General features: G+C 45.0%; 1 protein-coding gene across 1 annotated transcript; it reads right to left on the bottom strand.

Annotated features, from left to right (window-relative positions):
- Window positions 1–3,517: 3,517 nt before the first annotated feature.
- LOC142765963 (uncharacterized) lies at window positions 3,518–19,759 on the bottom strand. The gene is made up of 6 exons (XM_075867773.1): window positions 19,277–19,759; window positions 13,219–13,506; window positions 8,778–8,910; window positions 5,836–6,002; window positions 5,299–5,368; window positions 3,518–3,726 (listed from the first exon to the last, which is right to left on the bottom strand). The coding sequence occupies exons 1-6, from the start codon at window positions 19,757–19,759 to the stop codon at window positions 3,575–3,577; spliced, it is 1,293 nt and encodes a 430-aa protein (XP_075723888.1). The 3' UTR covers window positions 3,518–3,574.
- Window positions 19,760–20,030: the final 271 nt, after the last annotated feature.

Below are 20,030 nucleotides of genomic sequence, written 5' to 3' on the forward strand. Positions count from 1 at the left end.
ATGACGAAAATCTGATGTCAGGGATTAGGATGTCCTGCCGCGCTATGATGTCGGGTTTCTGATCTAGCGTACCTATGCATTGTTGCAGCGATGCCACCTTACGGCGGAAGCTTCTGCAGTTCCACTGTGTTATGTTTAGGCCTCGAGGTAGTTGTGCCATCATGGGTTCGAAGACGCAGAAGGGAACGGATGCTTGTTTTGCTCGTTTTCTGTTTGTAAAGTCCTGTCCAATTTTTCAGGAGTTAGCTGACTGTCACGTCACCTGGGAGCGGCAACATAAAACAGAAGTATTGCGTTAAAATTGGGTGCACTGATCAAGAGGTGGCGCGGCAATCTCCTCACTTATAGAGTACCTCGATGGACGCGCGCGGAAGCGAACTATATAGTACATCGAGGCACTCTACTCAATTCTAGAGTTACTGTATATCAGAAGAGGCCGCCCGTTTTGGCAACGGGGCATTGATTCATTGTACTTCATCGCTTCTAGCAGATGGATCTTTCCCGTATACAAGAACGACGGTGCAATTCATCAGACAATTTCATCAAACACGTCATATATCCAGACACTTGCCCCAATATGCCATGTTCCCCACATGTTTTTTTCATGTCGCCCACCCCTCGTGTAAAATTTTATACGGAACCTTTGAGGATAAATAAATAAATAAATAAATAAATAAATAAATAAATACATAAATAAATAAATAGATAAATAAAATATAAATAAAAAGCGACGCAACGCTCAAAATACGCGAGTGAGGCGAGGTCCACAAACATTAACTGCCTTAAGACGGTAAGTTGGGCCAGTTGGTTAGGATCCATCGTGAACTTATTTACAGCGCAACACCAGAAAAACACAGGACAGTGAAGAAGCAAAAGAGAAATAGAAGACGGCGCTGACTCACAACTGTTGTTTATTAGAAAAAAAAACAGGGTGATATGTATATATATAGGTACTGGCAGCCTAAATCACGACATGCGCAGAACAAGAGGTGCACCGAGGTAGTGTTGTCACACTCATGGCAATAATCAAGATTGGCCTAAATAACTTAATTCTTTTTCATGCAATGTGACGGATGGTTCACTGATGCACTTGCTACCCCTAATCTTTATATGATATGCCTCAGCGATTTCTCTTGTTAGTTGTTTAGGATGCTTGAAGATGATGGTGGTTATCTCAAAAATGGGACGACAACCGCATGACCTGCAATGTTCCCGTAGATGCAGTCACATGACCCCTTCAAGAGATAACTCATGCTCCCTTAAACGAACATTCACGCATCGTTTCGTTTGTCCCACGTACTCCCTACCACACGATAATGAAGTTGAATCCACAACGTTTTTTACGCATGCGATTTACTTGTTCTTACGATTCACAGCGCATCTTCCTTTGGCTTGTTTGTTCCTCAGCGCATTATCAACCATCGGGCAAATGCGACCTACCTTATGTTTGACGGAAAAAAAGAACCTTGATGCCATACCTTGAACATACGTTTTTCAGCCCCTGCGCCGATTCGTGTACGTAGGAAAAAAACTGCTCTTTTTCTTTTTGCATCACATTTTGATTGAGCTCCTCTGTGTTTCGCGAGCCTAACGCACCGAACCATTGACTCACACACAGACTAAATCACCTTGTCAGGATACCCAGCACCTTCTAAGCGTTTTACCGGGTTATGAAAAAGCAGTATTCGACACGTGCCCACAGGAGTTCCAGAGCGACGCATTTAAGATTGTCTTTGCAATCGCTCTTTTCACAATCTTAGAATGGCCAGACCTGTAGGTTAAGATAGGCTTCACCTATCTTGGGTCATATTTCCAACCCAAATGATTTTGACCAAAGGTTAGCTTTAGGTCCAGAAACTGTAGCTCGTAATTCTTACAGACTTCGTGAGTGAAGGTGAGACCTATACCATGATTACGGAACAACTTGAGAATGTGATGAATGTCCTTACGGTGAATGTCATTGTGGGAAAAAGTTATGCATAGTCAGCATAGTTTGTAAAGCTGCTTTACACTGGTTTTAATTTGGTTAGGAGGCCACGACCACTGGTTGCAATGGGGCCCCAGCTGACGTAACGATCCGGGCGAGAGGGTCGTTGCATGTCTTGTGTTGAGTTTCAAGATAGATAAATATAAGATATTCCGGTAAGTCTTAAATTGTGCAAGTGGGTGCTATAGATACACGAATAGGTGGACAATGGCGTCACATTTATTGGACGACGCTTAGTTGGAAATATAACTTTACGGGGCCCTGCAAGAAGGCGATCTTGAACTCTTGCGCTGTCACCAGGAACCCGGGCATGGTGACCACGTGGGAGCTCTATGGGGCGCAGTATCTAGCCCATACATACAGTGACAAAATAGAGTGAATGGGTGCTGCAATAAATCATATTGCTCCCTCCCCTACCCCCCGATAAAGAACCCTGCGCACGCCTATGTGAACTGCCAACCACATCCATCCGATGCGCACGAGCAGCGAATGCTCGTGCACATCGCCTCGCTCACATGTTCGAGCTTTGCATCGCTATTTATTTATTATATCCTCAAAATTTCCTCATGGAACACTACGTCAGGGGTGGGCGACATGAAAAAAAACATGTGGGGCACGTGGCGTATTGGGGCAAGTGTCGGTATATATGACGTGTTCGATGAAACGGTCTGATGAATTGTGCCATCGTGCTTGTATACGAGAAACATCCATCGGTTAGAAGCGATGCAGTACATTAAATCACTGTCCTATAGCCAACACGGCAGTGGGGCGGAATTTTATGTGTCTGGATTTCGATACATGGAGCCTATGGGGAGTTTCGCAACACATACTACGAAAGAATAGCTCTGGTTGTAATGTCCTTACTTTGGGAAACGAAAAAAAATGGGGGGGGGGGGGTGAAGCGTACGACCTCAACAAGTGAAAGAAAATGAAGACTTGGCTTGGCAGTGACCCGGGAAGCCACACATCTGAAGTTCCCTGCTTCCTTATACATTCATTGAGAAGGAAGAAGGGGATTTTGCCTTATGCACGAAAAATACTAGTGATGTAGCCGTTCTTGCGAATACATGTACAGAAAATACATCCGAATTTCACCGGGTGAGGTAAACTGGGATGTCTGGTAAGCTCAAAATTTCAAACTTTCGTAATGGTATTAGCACTCGTTTCTTTTTGTTTTTATAAATGATTTTTCTCCCTGTTTTGCTCTTTATCTTCTTAATTAGTACATTGTTAGAAATATGTTGACAAATAAGGGTGTAATTATCATTCATAGGCTACATCAAGTTTTCCTGGCCAATCTTCCAGAGTGGCTATGCGCCAGAGTCGACTGGCCACAAACAAACCGATTTTGGGTCACCTTAGGGGAATGCACAAGAAATACTTTGAGGTTTACACCTTTGCTTGTGTCAGCTCTCTCTCTCTCTCTCTCTTTCCGTTAACATGGTTCTGAAGCGCAGCTTGCTCCCGTCACCGCACATATCGCAATAAAGAGAGCGGCTCAGCGTTTGTGAGAGAGTTTTGACGTGCACTTTATGGGAGATGGGATTTTTTTCGAGGAAGTGCTGCGCAGGAGAAGTTGGGTATCGCTCATGTCAGTCCGTCGGAGGACTGCGGCGCACTGCTGGTTTGCTGGCACGCATAGGCGGCTCTGTTCTCGCAGTCGTAGTCGTTCCAGAGGTGCGCCAGCGACTCGATCATCTCCACGCAGATCTGCGTCCCTCCGCTGTTGTTTGGCTGGCCTGCGTTCGACAAAGTAAAAAAAAAAAAAGATGCACGCGATGGTCACGGAAACGACGCAAAACAGCGCTTTACCAAACGGCCTTTGCATATACGCCAGAGATAAGGAATTCAAACTAAACTAAACATTTACATATTTCCAATAGTACAATTGCAACTTGAACGATACACAGGAAAGGGTCCTAAGTTTAGAAACCGTACCAAGACCCTCAACACATTAGATAGAAACTACGAAGTGAGCATTGAAAATTGAAAATATCCACGTCGATGGGAAAAAACGGGTAAAATAAATAATATAGTACAGAAAAATACTAAAACAGCCTCGCGCTCAGCTTGAAGCAACAGCGGAGCTGGGTGGACATTCTTGTTTCTGTTTCTTATTTATTTATTTATTTCTTCCTCCACTTCTTTCTCTCTCCCCTTCTATCTCTTTCTCTCTTTCTGCCTCTTTTGTCTATTTTTATTTTTTCTATTTCTTTGTCTTTTTCTCGCTCTCTGTATCTTTTTTTTTTCATTTTTGCCCCCTGATCTCGCTTTCTGTATCTCGCTGCCTGATTCATTCCATCTCTTTCTATCACTCTCAGTTTCTTCTCGCTTTTTCATTATCTCTCTTTGTTTTTACGACACGCTTTACTCTCTCCCTTCTTTCTTTCCTTTTCGTCACCCTCACATTCATTTCCTTTACCCCACCGATCGCTATGGCATACTACGCTCTACTTTATATATTATACTATACTGTATTGTACTGTACTGTACTGTGCTATGCTACACTATAAAGTAGAATACTCTAAAGTACACTATCAAATGCTACATTATACTACACAGTAGGAGGAAGGAAGTATACTATATATATATATATATATTACTCCGCTAGCGTACCTGCCTAGTCGAGTGGTTACGATGCTCGGCTTCACATCGTGCGCACGCAGGTTCCAATGAAGCCCCGCGAAGAATTATTTTTTTTCGCCGACAATCTTTCTTTATCTCTTTCTATCTGTCCGATTCTTTCTTCTTTTTCTCCCTGTGCTCGTTCTATCATCTACAAGAGTTGTCAGAATCGTGCGGCACCAGACAAACCGGCGCTCATGTTATTCATCTTCAGTCAAGCAGGAGGTGAATGAGAGGAAGATGGCGTGTGCGTTTTTATGGTGATGGTATTTTCTGCTTGTAGATTACAGACTTGCTCTCAGCTTAAACAGCTCCGCTGTTAAAATGTTACACTTATCAAATATTTAATAGGAGAGGTCATCTTCTTATAAAGACAATGAAACATAACTGTAGCAGTGTCATAACGGTAACTTATAAAACCCACGCAGAAGTCGTTACGTACTCAGAGCTGTGCTGTTCATGACGTTATTACAAACGAGAAAGGTCTCGTTTCTGACCACCAAAATAAAGAGTATAAGCGTAAGCTTTAGCCCTTTATTGTAATTTCGGTATTCTTGTCAATTTCTTTTTTTTTTTTGCAGAAGTAAGTGTCTTGCGAGCGGTACACCTATACGGCAGGGTTAATTGAACATGCCTGAACCCGGGGTCCGCGTTTAACGCATCGCGAATCATCGAGCAATGCGTACCTTTTCCCCATCTTCGGCTGGACTCCGGCACTTGTTCACCGTTCATGAATGTCGTATTGCCTTTCACACTCTGGTGTCGTAGCGGTGGTTGTGAATAGGGAGGGGGGAAAGGACCAGGAAGAGAAGAGAGGAAAAAGAAAACAGGTTTGTCACACAGATATGCTGATATTAAAGCGTGAGGCTTCACATGCCAAAACCACGACGTGATCGCGAGACTAGTCTAGTCTCGCGTGACAACTAGTCAGGTGACTAACAGCCATGTAGCATCTAGTCACGTGAAATGTTTCCGCCATGACACTGTGGCACGTGCGTTGTGTGGGGAATCGACTGAGACAGCGGAAGAATAGCCAAGCGTAGCCACGCTAACAAGAACTTAACGTCTTTGGCAAAAGCTCGGAATTTCCAGCAAGAACTTCGAAGAATCTAAGTCGGACACTGGCTCCGCTATTGGTTCTATTCTTGCGCCACTATAGTGCACACTGCACACAATTTTATTTCGCCGGAGGAACTGCGGAGAAAGAGAGAAAAGTTGGGCACCCTCTGCACGCCGATCCACAGCCTGGGCGCCCTGTTTCGGCGCATCAGCTCCACCAGGGCTTTGTGGTCCTGGTAAGTGACTGGCATGGCCATGGCCAGACCTTCGGCCAAGCAGGCATGCCGAGCCGCCTGGAACGTCGTAGGGCCGGCACGGAACACGAACGCCGCTGGAAGCACGTAGTAAGGGGAAATGGTCACAGGCCGTCTCTGTGTTTCTATAATAGCACGAAGACGCGTGACATTCCCTGAATCGCTTGAAGTAGTGGCACCATCACGTCGGGACGTACAGTCAATTTTTGAGACACTTTTTTTTTCTTTCGCTATGCCTGACCTGTCCGATCGCTAAGCACTAACCCCCATCTTTTTGTTTCACAGCAGTATATTTCATTTTCGTCTTCATCGGCATACTGGCGTGTTTTTGAGAGGGCTGAAGTTTACTATTTCATTATAAAACCTGTTCACTAACAAAGAGGACTTACCACACTAAATCATTATCACTTGCACGCAGGCGCCAGTACACCATTTCGCAAATTTATGGAGTTTACTTGAACGTAGAAATTTAGCACACATCTATAACGAAGTGGTTTTCATCATTATTAAACTTTTGTCCTAATTATGTAACGTACCTTCTTCAATATCCAACTTGGTTTTAGTTTTTGGTTGGCCTAGAGCACTTTACCATTAGGGGCATACAGTCCGCATAGTATGATGAGTTGTGAGCACCTTTTGATTTATCTTAATTTATTCTTCTAACTGCTTTTTCATCACATCAACCGAAATAGTTTTCTTCAGTGAATCACACCGTCCCTTATGAAATGAGTTTGACGCATCACTAATATTGATGAAATTAGCTTCATTTCAGGCATGCCATTCAGAATGGCTTCTGGAACGCTGTGTACTTTGTTCCTTTGTTTGCGGGAGCCTTTTGTTCCTTTGTTTGCGGGAGCCTTTATAGCACAGCAACGGGCATACTTTAACAACTTGTAAATTGTTCTTCTTTCGTCAATCACAATACGCGAACAAATGATGCAAAACGATTAGCGTATTTTCTCGCATGTAACCCGCGCAAAAAAGAAAACGGGAGAACTTGCGTGAAAAGTGGGGTTGCCTTTTTTTTTTGTAGAAGCTTAGGGGCGTGGGTTATATGCAGGGCCGAGCTATATGCTACAAAGTGCGGTATGCAATTTGAAGTATAACAAGTCATACTTGTACGGACTGGTAAGTTTAGCATGGATGTGATGAATAAGGAATAAAACAGAAATGAAAAAGAGGATGCATCAGTTCTATGTTATAATCTTTTGTGTAAGTTGCATTTGTGCTAGGAAGACAAGTCCTGAACATTGCCGTCCAGTTTCATGAAAGTGTAAACGAACGCAGTGAATGAAAAAAAAAACCTAATCTCTAAAGGATATAAGAAAAAAAACAGAAGTATTAAACTCGGGAAGGCTAATTTGAAACTGATGCCCTTATACTATACATGTATATGTAGTAAGCCTCCGGTGTAACATTTAAACCTTTACAGTTCTACCGAAACAAAGACATTGAAAGGTAAACATTCCATAAATATGAAAGATTTCACGTGGACGTGCGTGAGTGGTCACTGGTCATTTCGTCCATTTTTTTTATTTGGCGAACTCCACATTAGAAGAAACCTTATTTAGCGTTACAATGTACACCACGGCGTTTGTGGCAAGACGCCAATAGAGGTGTTTTCGTTATTCACTGAGAAGAATTTATTACAAATACTTGCAATACTTGTGCCAGTGTTTGAGCTATGATGCTCATGTTATCGCAAAATAAAATGATTGATTTGGCGAGAGCTGGCCCTAATTAATACTTTACGCCGGAGGCTTACGTTATTCCATTGTATAGCGGAGCGTCCCAAACTTTCGATTGACAATTCAGTAGTCTGACGCCGTAATGACTATCTATGCGAAATGAGCTCTCGCAGGGTGAAGCGGAGACAAAATTTAAATGCGCAAGAGAGCTACTAGCATCCATCGCCTCGCAAGCAGGTGAGACCCCGTTCATTTGTTCACAAAATCAAAATATATGTAATATGTGGGGTTTAACGTCCCAAAACCACCATACGATTATGAGAGACGCCGCCGTAGAGGGCTCCAAAAAGTTCGACCCGCCGGGGTTCTTTAACGCGCACTCATGTCGCACAGTACACGGACCTCAACTATTTCGTCTCGATAGAAATGCGACTGCCACGGCCGGGATTGAACATGTTACTTATTGATCGGCATCTAAGCACCATAACCGCTGTTCTACCAAGGTGAAGATGTTTGCAAAAATAAAACATAGCAATTTACGTCAATACCACCTCAAAAGTTACCAGATCATTTTGTACAATTATTTTCACATCTTCGTAGAAGCTTGTGCGTACCCGAAGCGAATGCACGAGTCGTTAGACTACCACTATCTGTCGACATAGGCTCATCGGACTCCCCCTCCCCTCCCCCCTGTCTACTAAGGCAACCTATTGCCAGGACTTTTAATCCCCCTCCACCTTAGTTCACTAGGGAGGGTACCCCCCTGTGCCTTCCGCCACGTACGCAAAGCTATGTGTGTTCGTGAGCTATTTAAGTAGAAGACTTGCGCACACATTACTGCGCGTATATACATAGGGAACGTTTTGGCTCATCAATAGGCACATCAGAGCGAATGCATGCAGTACAGAAGTTCTGGGTTTCTAGGTACGTGAAGTTTGAGTGGTAAATGATCTCCCTCTTCCTACCCTCTCTAGAATTAGTGAATCTTTTATCGCCAAAAATTGTGACGAAAAAAAAAGGAAAGACACCGTTCAAGCTTTATGGAGTAATTCGTGAATTTTATCCATTTTGCTAAGCGCCCAGCACAATAGAAACGGGAAAGTTTTGGAAGCAAAAATCTAGCAGGCCTAATTACAATGGAACATGGAAGTGTGAGTGTAATACCTCCGTCTCGCTGCTGGATCCTGTCTGCCTCGTCCGGTGCAAGGGACGTGGCCCTGTCGCCAGGCTCTGACGTCACATCATGCATTGTGGAGCTTCTGACTGCATCACCAGCCAGGCCAGAGTCTTGGTTTACAGAAACATTCATTCACGTCACAATGGTACCGTATGATGTGCAGTGTCGTCTGGGTAAAAGGGGTGTTGTACAACAGGAATACTTCACGAGGCTTACCAGGTATTTCTGGTAAGCGTTCGGAATCGTTCATGTCTCAAAAATAACTGCTTCAAACGCAAAAAGAAACAATATCGCGGCTTCATTCACGGAGGAGCGGCTTCTGGGCCTTAATTTCGCAAGTTGTACTTTCTATAGTTGGTTTCAGAACAGATGGTTCTTAAATGCTTCTATGTTTAAAAGTGACTAACAAAGCGAGCATGACGCAGAAATGTGCCGATTTATTCATTACCCGTGAATGACACTTGCACGGCAATAAGTGCTGGATCACCTCTCGTCTTAATATCGATACGTGCTAGCCACCGATCACATCAACTATTCTCAACCCGAAACTAAAGTTTACACTAATGTAAATGAAAGCTTCGATCTAACTCAATGGCTCGCCAATTTCACATTAGTAGTTAATACTGAAGTTCATTAAACAGTGTGGCATGGTCAGTTTTAGCACAAAAGCGATTGATTAACTAAGTTCATGATTTTTTTATTGCCTTCTAAAGTAAACACGTTTTCATCCTGTCTGTGCCTCGCGCCTAAATGTTAACTGACAGAGTAGGTCTTAGAAAAAGAAAAGGAAAAAGAAGTATTGCAATGGGAGGTTTGTGCGTTTCTCCAGGCTCACTTTTCCGTCTCATGTCTTCGAGAGGAGTAACGAATGGCGGTATGGCTGTCTGTGTCGTGCTGGCATCGCTGCTGGCAGCGACAGGGGCCAGTCTGGTGACTCTTCCTTGGTGAGCTGAAAAAAAAAAATGACGTGCCGTTATTCATTTTCTTTTTAAATTCGAAACTTGATCACCACTTCTGTTTTCATTCATCGTCTCTTTGGAAAGCCTCAGTGAAGCGTACTTTATTCGTTTTGTTTTGTTCCCTGTATGAGCATTACGAGACAATCGACGGTTCGCACTCCAGGGAAGTGCAAGGTACGCCTTTATTAGTTTAGAGGCGAAGCTCCTCTCAGTTTAACCTTTTCATGCGTCACGTGTAAACGAGAGAAGAAGAGACGAGAAAGAAAAGAAGGCAGTGTCTCCCGAACCGTACAATAGACGGCGTTGTCTCATAGAAGTACATACACACTGCAGTTTAGTGAGAATATTCTAGATGGCACTGTACCGCTACTCTTCGATTGGCTGCTTCGCGGGCTGTACCTGGGTACGTGGAGAACGAGTGCCTCTTTCAGTCTCCTGGATAGTCACCGTACGTCGCCGATAGTTATTGGGGCGTGAATGAAGCACAGCGGCGGGCGCGTTGAACTCTTGCGCTCGGCTTCCTTGGCTCACGTCTCGTCGGTATTACCCGTGCGCTGTCTGCATTCCCGAACGCAATCAGTCGCATGGACGCGTGCACGGACGGACAGATGGACACACGGACGGATGGACGCTTTGCCCCTCGCATCATCATTCACTCCGTCGATATGCTGTGAATATTTTTTTACCTTATTTACCCGGCACGCCTATATGAATGAATGAGAAGCTGTTAGGTGGCTCCTGTACATTCTAGTTAGCGTAATTGAAGAGCGCACACATTAGACGTAATGGTATAGAACATGCATTTCACACTCGTTATGTTGCTTTTATTACAATGTTTTGCCAATAACAACACCTCATTAATGAGAAGCGAAGTTCTAAGGAGTCAAATCGAATTTCAATCAGTGGGAAAAAACTTTCTAAGAATGTGCCTCCAAGCTTTTCACGTACGCAAGCTGACAGGTGTACAAATTAAACTTGTTATAATGAGTTTGCACTGGGACCATACGTTATCAGTTCGTTATGTAGATATTCTTTGAAAAATTAGGGATAAGAAAATGAATAATCATATGAATACGGACACCCCTATGCATATGGATATTCGTATGGATACCCATATGGATATCTACATTAATATGGATATAAAGATGGATACGGATGCCCATATGGAGATCCACATTAATACCCATATTAATATGAATGTGGATATAGATATTCATATGGTGATCTCAACAACTTATGCGCATCATGGTTAATAAACGACTTTGCATATACTGTACACACATGTTGTTACGCCTTTGCATGATCGAGTGGGCAATGTACAGCGTTAATGATGCCTTGGAGCTTCGCCCACTCGTCATCATTCACTTCGCGGACATGCTGCGATTCTATTTTGTCTCTTTGTAGCCTTTCAAGCTGAAGCGAAACAGGAGTGAAATATAAAATTTGTTCTACAAAATAGGCCTGCGTTCAGATTTACGTGACAAAGAATGTGATCAACAGTTGAAAAAGAATCTGACTATATGGTAGCGCACTGTCTTCCAATATCACTTTTAATATGCTTTTCGTTCCACCTTTCGAGATATGAGTGCCACACGAACAAAACAAATTTTCGGTGCAGCCGATACTGAGGATGCTCTAACGTTTCCGGTTTGTTATAAACAGGAATGAATGTCACCGAAATTATTCTGGACAAACCGAATTTCCCATTTGATGAACTATCATCAACAATTCGCTACGCAAGCATTCGTTATTGCTAGGGCTTCGGGTCATCAGAGTTTGTTTTTTCTTGAAATTCGGGGGGAGTTTTCCGGAGTTTAATTGTTGGCGGAATTTAGGTATTTATCGCAATTTTTTTCTCGTAAATTTCCAATTCTCTGAAAGTGGGAGTTTAATTCTGCATTATTTTAAATTCTCCAACATCTTAGATAAAATGGTATCTCAGCATGAAAACATCATAACACACGAAAGATTTTAGTGGTCGGGTAGGCTTAAACGCGTAAACATATGCACAAGCACAAATATTTGAATCCAAAACACTTGCGTTTGTGCGTATTGTAAATTTAACGCTTGTTGTGATTAGGGTTGCAACAAGTCCGGTTTTAGACCAGCTGGCCGGTTTTTTTAGAAAGCGGGTCCACACCGTCATTGGCCGTTTTTTTTCTTTCTTTTCTTGTTTTTTTTTGAAGCAGTAAATGAAGCGTTCTTCTAATCACTGGCATTTTAAGCCAGCGGTTAGTCTAAGGTACGTTGCCTCGGTGTGCCGTTTTTTGTTTGTACATGAGGTTTATTTGGCTAAAAGAAAGCAATGTTACATTAAATGGCACTGCATGCCAAAGACCTGACATGGCGTCTGTTGTTCAACGCTAAGTTAAAATTGTTGACGTGAGGTAAAGTTTATATATCCCAAACAGGCCGACGTATCAGTGGCCGATTTGAAGACGCCCTTTCTATCAAGAGCAAATCAGGGTCAATTGGCCGTTAAAATCGTATTTTATCAATAAATCCGAATTATAAAAAAAATTACAGTCAAGAGTTCATTGGATTTATATGCGTAAACATAGAGCTGTAGAAAAATAAGGAGTCTAACTGCACATGATTTACGGCGTGTAAGGAGTGCATCTCTCGCCATCATCTTCAGGCACGTCTCATTTCACTGGCTATCAACTGCAAGTAATCCGTCCTCGAACACGAACCGCAACATTTCGAGCCCCATTTTTGTTTCCTCGGGCTGCCAGAAACTGAAACCACCTGCCTCACTGTATCAACTCGTACTGCCTCACTGCCTCACTCAAACCACCTGCCTCACTCAAAATCGGTACGAGCCGTATCAACTCGTACCGATTTTGTGGACACGTTGCAAACCTGTATCACGCCATGACACTTGCTTTTTTTGTTCTAAAATGCTAACCAACCCTTATCTAACCCTCCAAACGGGGCCTTTATGGTGATAAAATGGAATGAAATTAAAAATGTATTACCATACCGAATGTTAACCCGTTTTTCAGTGTTTCTCATCTTTTGGCGCTAATTATTATTATTATTATTATTATTGGATTTGCATACACAGATACACAAGGACACAGAGAAAACAGAAAGAGAGCAAGCTGGCAACTGCCACCTGGAGGGGCACAACGCCTGATCACTCTTTCGGGAGGAGGGAAGAAACAGAGGAAACAAAGATTAGAGAGGAGAAAGAGGAAAGAAGATGAGGAAAGGAAAAAATGAAGAAGACTTCGACGAGTACGAGTAAAAAACATAAATAAAGCTAATAAAAAAGAAAAAGGAAAAAGGACACCGTCTATAAACGGGTGGCCAGGTCCATTTCGTTCATAAATGTAAGGAGAGCTCGGTGGGCCTGGTCGCGTCGGGAAGCACTACCACTCGGAAAGAGGTGGTCGTCTAGAGTCGCACACTTAGCGGGTGAAGTGAGACAATGCAGTTGGACATCGGGTCCTAAACGTAAGACAACTGGGCGTGTGCGGCGAAGGAGCCGCACCGTCATTCGGTCCCGCGTGAGCACGTCGTACAGCGCGAATCCCGGTGCGTCGCGCATGGGCCTCTGCGAGTCGCAAGGGGAGCGCTGCAGCAGGTCGCAGCTGCGGTTGCCGAAGGCGAACGCCTTGCATCGCGGAGACTTGAGCAGACACGCGGCCAGGCACTGCACGGGGCTGCTCAGGCTGGAGAGCACCTCAAGCGGCTCCATGTCCGGCACGGCGCCCCGAAGAGACTTGCGGCTCGCGAAACCGCTCTTCGTATCCTGCAACGCGCAGAGATTAGTGTTACATGATTAGGCACCTTCATCTCAAAGGGACACGAAAGTGAAACAATCGCTTGGTTTAGATTGATAAAATGTATTTCGCGAACTCTATTGTCGCAAGTTTCATCACCATAAGGTCATTATTAGAAGATAAAACCAAGGTAGAAGTTTCATTCTTAAAATTTCGCGCCGGAATCTGCGCAAGTGACGTCACTGATTTCAGGATGTATTTTTCGTAATTTCGTGACATTGACTCGATGCGATTTTCTGTAACTTCGTATGCTAGGTCGATGGCCCCCACAAATGACAATGTGCTTCATTTCTACCTATTCGGAACTAGCTAAGACCCATTAGACGCCGTCAAAATCTTCTATGTCACGGTGGTCGGAACGGGAATCCTGAGGTGGCGTCTCCACTCACATTTTTTTTTCGCGGGTTTGCTCGCTTATCAAGCATTGTCTCTTGGTAAGAGTATGCGCTTTCTCGACTGTGCAATAAGACTTCACTAATACGCTAAATATCATTTTTTTCTTCAGTGTCCGTTTAAGGCTTTAATTCAGGATCTCAATGATTCACGGTACTTGGAGTGTCTGCAAAATCGATCATTCGTATACTCTTGGAGACAGCTTTACACGAACATTTATGAGTTCAGCTAGATCAAGAAATGATTCTGGATCAGTAAGAAAATGAGGCAAAGTGAGGCAGTATAACTTAAAAGTAAAATCAGACAAAAATCAGTAGCTTTTATTTGCTTCATTAACGTCCCTGTTGTTTTCACATAGATCTTTGTCGATTTATTTCTCCGCAGTCCTCTCCCTTCTTTATTTAGTTAGCACGAAAGTGTTTCATGTGGGAGTCCACCACGGCTTCTTTGACGAATAATACATAGTAAAATATATATGTCACGAGGCTAGTCAACCCACAAGCTCTCGTGTAGGTTCTTGTGCATACAAACCGATGACAAAACCCACATCGGTAAAGAGAACACGAGACCGTTTATGCACACAAGAAAAACAACTAAATATATTTTCAATAAACTAGATAAAGAGAAAGGAATAAGAGGAAAAACCAACAAAGCACACAAATTCGGGGAGAAATCAACCTAATGACCGCGAAATGCTAAGGATGCGTAAGTTCCGCAATAGCAAAAGCGACTGTCACCGTTCGGTCGCGGCACTCTTGTAGACGGCGAGGGTTGATGCGATGGGGTGCAGACAAGGTAGATCAGAGGTCCAAGCGTTGCTCGTGGTCTAAGGTAGCTCCGGGCGCACCAAGGTCAGTGGCCTCTCAGCGTTCGTCCTCCGACGCTGGGACGTAGCCATGGAAACGGGACGAGCCTGGCCAAAGCCAGATGGTGAGAAGCCTGGCCAACGCCAAACGACGAGCGGCCTGGCCAACGCCAGACGACGAGCGGCCTGGCCAACGCCAGACGACGAGCGGCCTGGCCAACGCCAGACGATAGATGATGCTTGGGTGCCCGACCAGGTGGTAGCCCGCAGCAGCCTTGCCTCAGGAACTCGGCCGCCACCCCCGCGCCCTGGTAGCCTGCTTGCCTCCGTCGCGTCCCGGCCACGTCTGCCCCGTTCTTCGTTCGGGCTTCTTCCAAACCAGCGCGGGGGCCTCTCATTGGTCCGAAATTCACGCGCCTCGTCTGCCCATCGTCTTCCTCACCGAATACATCGCGAAAGCGCGCGTCCACACCATCGGTCGTCGTCGTCTTTTTTCCTATGCCAGTGAACTCGCGCACATTTTAAACCGAGCACTGGTTGCGCTCGCGCACTTCACGAAACGCGCACTTCACTTATCACAACATGCCCCTTTTTCGAAAAGTTTTTTCCCAACGGAAAAAACTGCCGGATGCGTGTTTCACCACACAGGATACGTTCTTGGAGTTCGCATGAACACATGCACACTGGTATCACTGCAACAAGTCTTAAGGAGCACACTTACAGGAAAAAAAATCCACATATGGTAAACAATATTCCGATGGTTGGTTGAAACGCTTTGCCTCCCATCTTTAGCAACACCTGAACTCGTATCTATGGCCGTAACCTGCTCATGAAGTCGGCACCTGCGTTTTCAGAACCTTTGATATGTTGAATATGAAAAGTGTACTCTTGTAGTACTAGACTCCACCTTAGCAACCTACTGTTCAGGTGTTTTGCCTTCGCTAAGTATTGTAGCGGTTGATGATCTGTCTGTACGATAAGCTGTACTCCATACAAAAAAATATGAAATTTTTCTACCGCCCATACTAGCGCTAAGCATTCTCGTTCGATAGTCGAGTAATTCTGCTCCCGAGGCAACAGCTGGCGGCTGGCATACGACACTGGGTGTAACAGCCCCTCGTGTTCTTGCATGAGGACTGCACCGATGCATGTGTCCGATGCGTCTGTACGGAGTATGAACACACGTTTTGGGTCTAGTACCTTCACGATCGGCCCAGAAGCAAGGGCTTGCTTCAGCGTTTGAAATGCTCCTTCTGTTTCAGGAGTCCAACAAATCTTGTTTTTCTCCATTTTTCTGGTTAGCCGAGTTAAAGGCTGTGCTTTCTCCGCATAGCGAGGTATTAAATCGCGGTAATACCCAGCTAGTCCCAGAAAAGATCGGAGTTGCTTCTTGGTGTCAGGCAGAGGTGCACTGGCTATCTTCAAAACCGTGGTTTCCACAGGTTGAATAGTCCCGCCTCCTAGACGATGTCCCAAGAAGACTATCGACTCCACAGCAATTTCGCACTTCTGAGGCTTGATGGTTAAGCCAGACTCCCGTACTTTTTGCAACAAGCGTTGCAAGGTGTCTATGTGCTCTTCCCAGGTGTTCGTGGCTATGAGAACATCATCGATGTAGTGGACTACATTTTCAAGGCCCTGTAGGAGTGTTCTCATTAGACGCGTAAACACCGCAGAAGCTGTCTTTATGCCAAACGGCATGTATATAAATTGGAAATGACCGGATTGCGTTGAGAATGCCGTTACTGGCCTCGATGTCCGGTCAAGTGGGACTTGCCAATACCCCTTTGTGAGATCAAACTTTGAGAAGTATCTCTTTGTGCCCACCTCTGTAAGCATTAGGTCGGTCCTAGGTATGGGTTCAGCGTCGGAAACCAGTATCTCGTTGATGCGACGGAAGTCGACGCATGTGCGATAGGTGTTATCCTGCTTCTTAATAAGTACCAAGGGCGAATTGTAGGGCGAATGGGATTGCTCAATCACACCCAGTCTTAACATGTCCTGAACTTCTTGTTCTACTACTTCCTTCATGGCCAACGGCAAAGGATACTGTGGTGTGTTGATCGGTTCAGAGGTCGTCAATTGAAGTCGGCATTCCAACAGATTTGTCTTTCCCGGTATCTCAGAGAATACATCTTGGTAGGTGGTTAGAATCTTCCGAAGTTCTGTACGTTTGTCTTCTTCTAAGCTACTGCCGATCGGAATCGCTTCTACACCCACAGTCGGCTTAATTGTGCAAGCTGGTAGAGGGGTATCTGTCTCCTCCTCTTTCATAACCACAAAAGATGCTGTTTGTGGAATTGTGTCTGGTTGCCGGTCTTCATATCGTTTTAGCATATTAATATGGAAAAGTTTGGCGTCATGCCCCAAGTCCAGCCAATAGTCGTAGTCGCCCTTTTTCCCAATGACCGGAAACGGCCCTTTCCATTCCATCAACAACTTATTCGCTGTTGTAAGAAGCAAAATAAGAGCTCGGTCTCCAACTTTCAGCTGACAGCTCTTGCTCTTCCGATCATAATCATATTTTTTAGTCGTTTTCGCTCGTATCAGGTTCTCATGGGCTAATTTTAGCGTTCTTTCCAGACGATCCCGGAGATCGAGGACATTTCCATAGGTCGTTTTCACCTCCTCTTCGATCTTTTCTCCAGTCCACAGCTCCTTTAACAAGTTGAGTGGTCCTCGGACGTATCTCCCGTAAATGAGTTCGAAAGGAGAGAACCCCATGCTGGCCTGAGGAACTTCTCGATATGCAAATAGAAGTGGTGCAAGCAATCGATCCCATGATTTTGGATCCTCTTGGCATAGCTTGCGCAGCATTTGTTTCAAAGTCCCATTAAATCGCTCTACCAAACCATTGCACATGGGATAATAGGGCGTAGAACTCAGATGTTTGATTGCCAACAGATCGTTTACTTCTCTCATCAGGTCCGACGTGAAGCACGAGGCCTGATCGCACAGGATTTGGCGGGGAAATCCAACGCGGGAAAACATTTCGACCAACCCATCTGTCACAGTCGCGGAGTCAATCGCCGGCAAAGCAATGGCGTCAAGATAGCGCGTAGCGAAATCGACCATGGTCAGTATGTATCTGTTGCTTTATTTGAGACCGGCTTTAAGGGTCCAATAATGTCCACGGCCAGGCGCTCAAAAGGAGTGTCAATCAGGGGCATTTTCTCAAGAGGAGCCTTTCCTACTTTGTGCTTTGGATACATTCTTTGGCACGTGTCACAGGACCGCACGTATCTTTTAATCTCTTCCTGGACCCCTGGCCAATAGAATGAACCTAACACCCGATCAATCGTTCTTGTCACTCCTTGATGCCCGGACATCAAACTCTCATGGGCCATCTTCAACACTTGACTTCGCAGCTTGAGAGGAACTACGACCTGCTGTATCAATTTGCCTGAGGATAGTCGGTAATTTCGATACAACAATGACTTCTCCATGACAAAGGAATACTGGGTCGATCCTCTGCCATAAAAAACCTGCCCTACTTTGTCCCTGCAAGCTTCCAGGGTCTTGTCTTCTGCTTGGGCCCTCTCAAGCTCCCTCCTGTTTATCTTCAAACTTCTGACGCTAACTGCAGCTGAATCCGGCCGGACGCTTGTGCTCTTCATGCTACCAAGTGATGCCTTTAAACGATGGTCTTCTTTCTTCTTATACAAGATCTCGGCTACGCCGTTCAGAGTGAAGTTCCCTTCAGCCAGTTTTTCTTTCCATTTCTTGTCAGGGTCATCAGCAGCACGAGAGCCTGGCACATTGCCAACGATGATGTCATATAGCGGGGAGGACATGCATTTCACGATACACGTGCCCGAAAAATATGGCGAAAAAATCTCCACCTTCGCCTCTGGTACCGTGATCCGGCTCCCGTCTGCTAAGAACAAGGCCGTCGTGGTTCCTGTCAGTGCTTCATCTGGCACCAAAGAACGCCGAACCACCATTGTATTGCTTCCTGTATCCCGTAGGACGGAAGCAGCTTGGCCGGATATATTGCCCTGCAGCACTGGCATCGGATGTTTTTCTGACTTTGGCTGCGTATTTACCGCACTGGTCATATTCTCCTGCTTGTCCGCAGGTATATCATTCACTACTTCTGCCTTTTCCTCTGGCGACAAGATACAAGAAGTCCTCTTAGTGATGTTCTGCTTTCTGGTACATACATAAATATCATGCCCCGTTTTGCGACAGTATTCACAGTATGGTCTTGTCCGAGCATGACATTCTGCTGCCCTGTGACCTGTTTTATCACAGACAAAACATCGAGTGGGAGACTTCCCCGCTGTACTTCCGCATTTTCCTGCGGCGCCGTTCTCCGTTTTGTCGCGAAAAACCAACAAATTTGACTGTCGTTGGGCCTCTAAATAATTGTCCGAAGCCTCGGCCATTTCATCTAGCTTACGACATTTTTTCTCACGTAGGAAAAGCGCCACGCGGTTATGGCATTGATTGACAAACTGTTCAGCTACTATGAGATCTCGAACAGACGAATATTCTTTTGCTGTCTTGGACATCTCCACCCATCTATCGAAAAAACTTGCCAACCTGGTTGCATACTGCTTGCCTGTTTCTCCATCTTGAGGTCTGCTATGCCGGAACTTCTCCCGGTAGCCCTCCGCCATGAAACGAAAACGCTGCAGTATTGCTAGCTTGGCTTTCTCGTAGTCAAGTGCCTCTTCTGGAGACAAGCGACCAAATACTTTGAGAGCTTCTCCGCTCAGACACAGACTCAGTGCCGTGGCGCACTTATCCTTAGGCCATTCCTGACCGGTGGCCACATTCTCAAATCTCTTGAGATAAGCATCAAGGTCATCCCGGTTTTTATTAAATCCGGGTATGAAATTGTGCGGGTTAACGTATCGTTCTGGTTCTCGAACCAGAAGTATCGACGGTTCTCGCACCTGTCGACCATGGTCCGACGCTGCGGATCCCCTGGCCCCTTCCACCTGAGCAAGTTGAACACGCAGTTGAATCGTCTTCTGGCATTCGGCCTCAAGTTTTCGTTCCAACTCCGCCTGTTCCATCCTCTCCTTTCTTGCCTCTCGCTCAGCTGCCCTTTCTTCGCGAGCTCGTGCTTCACGCTCATCAAGCCATGCCTTTAACTCATCGCCCTCTAGCCCTATGCGTATCGCTAACGCCGTTAAATCAGACGTAGTCATTTTCTCTCCTTCTGTAAAATTCTTAATTGCATAAACAATCTCGTCCTGTCGCGGACGCCAATTGTCACGAGGCTAGTCAACCCACAAGCTCTCGTGTAAGTTCTTGTGCATACAAACCGATGAGAAAACCCACATC

The sequence above is a fragment of the Rhipicephalus microplus genome, chromosome 1 (genome assembly GCF_043290135.1).
Source record: "Rhipicephalus microplus isolate Deutch F79 chromosome 1, USDA_Rmic, whole genome shotgun sequence".
Classification (NCBI taxonomy): Eukaryota; Metazoa; Arthropoda; class Arachnida; order Ixodida; family Ixodidae; genus Rhipicephalus; species Rhipicephalus microplus.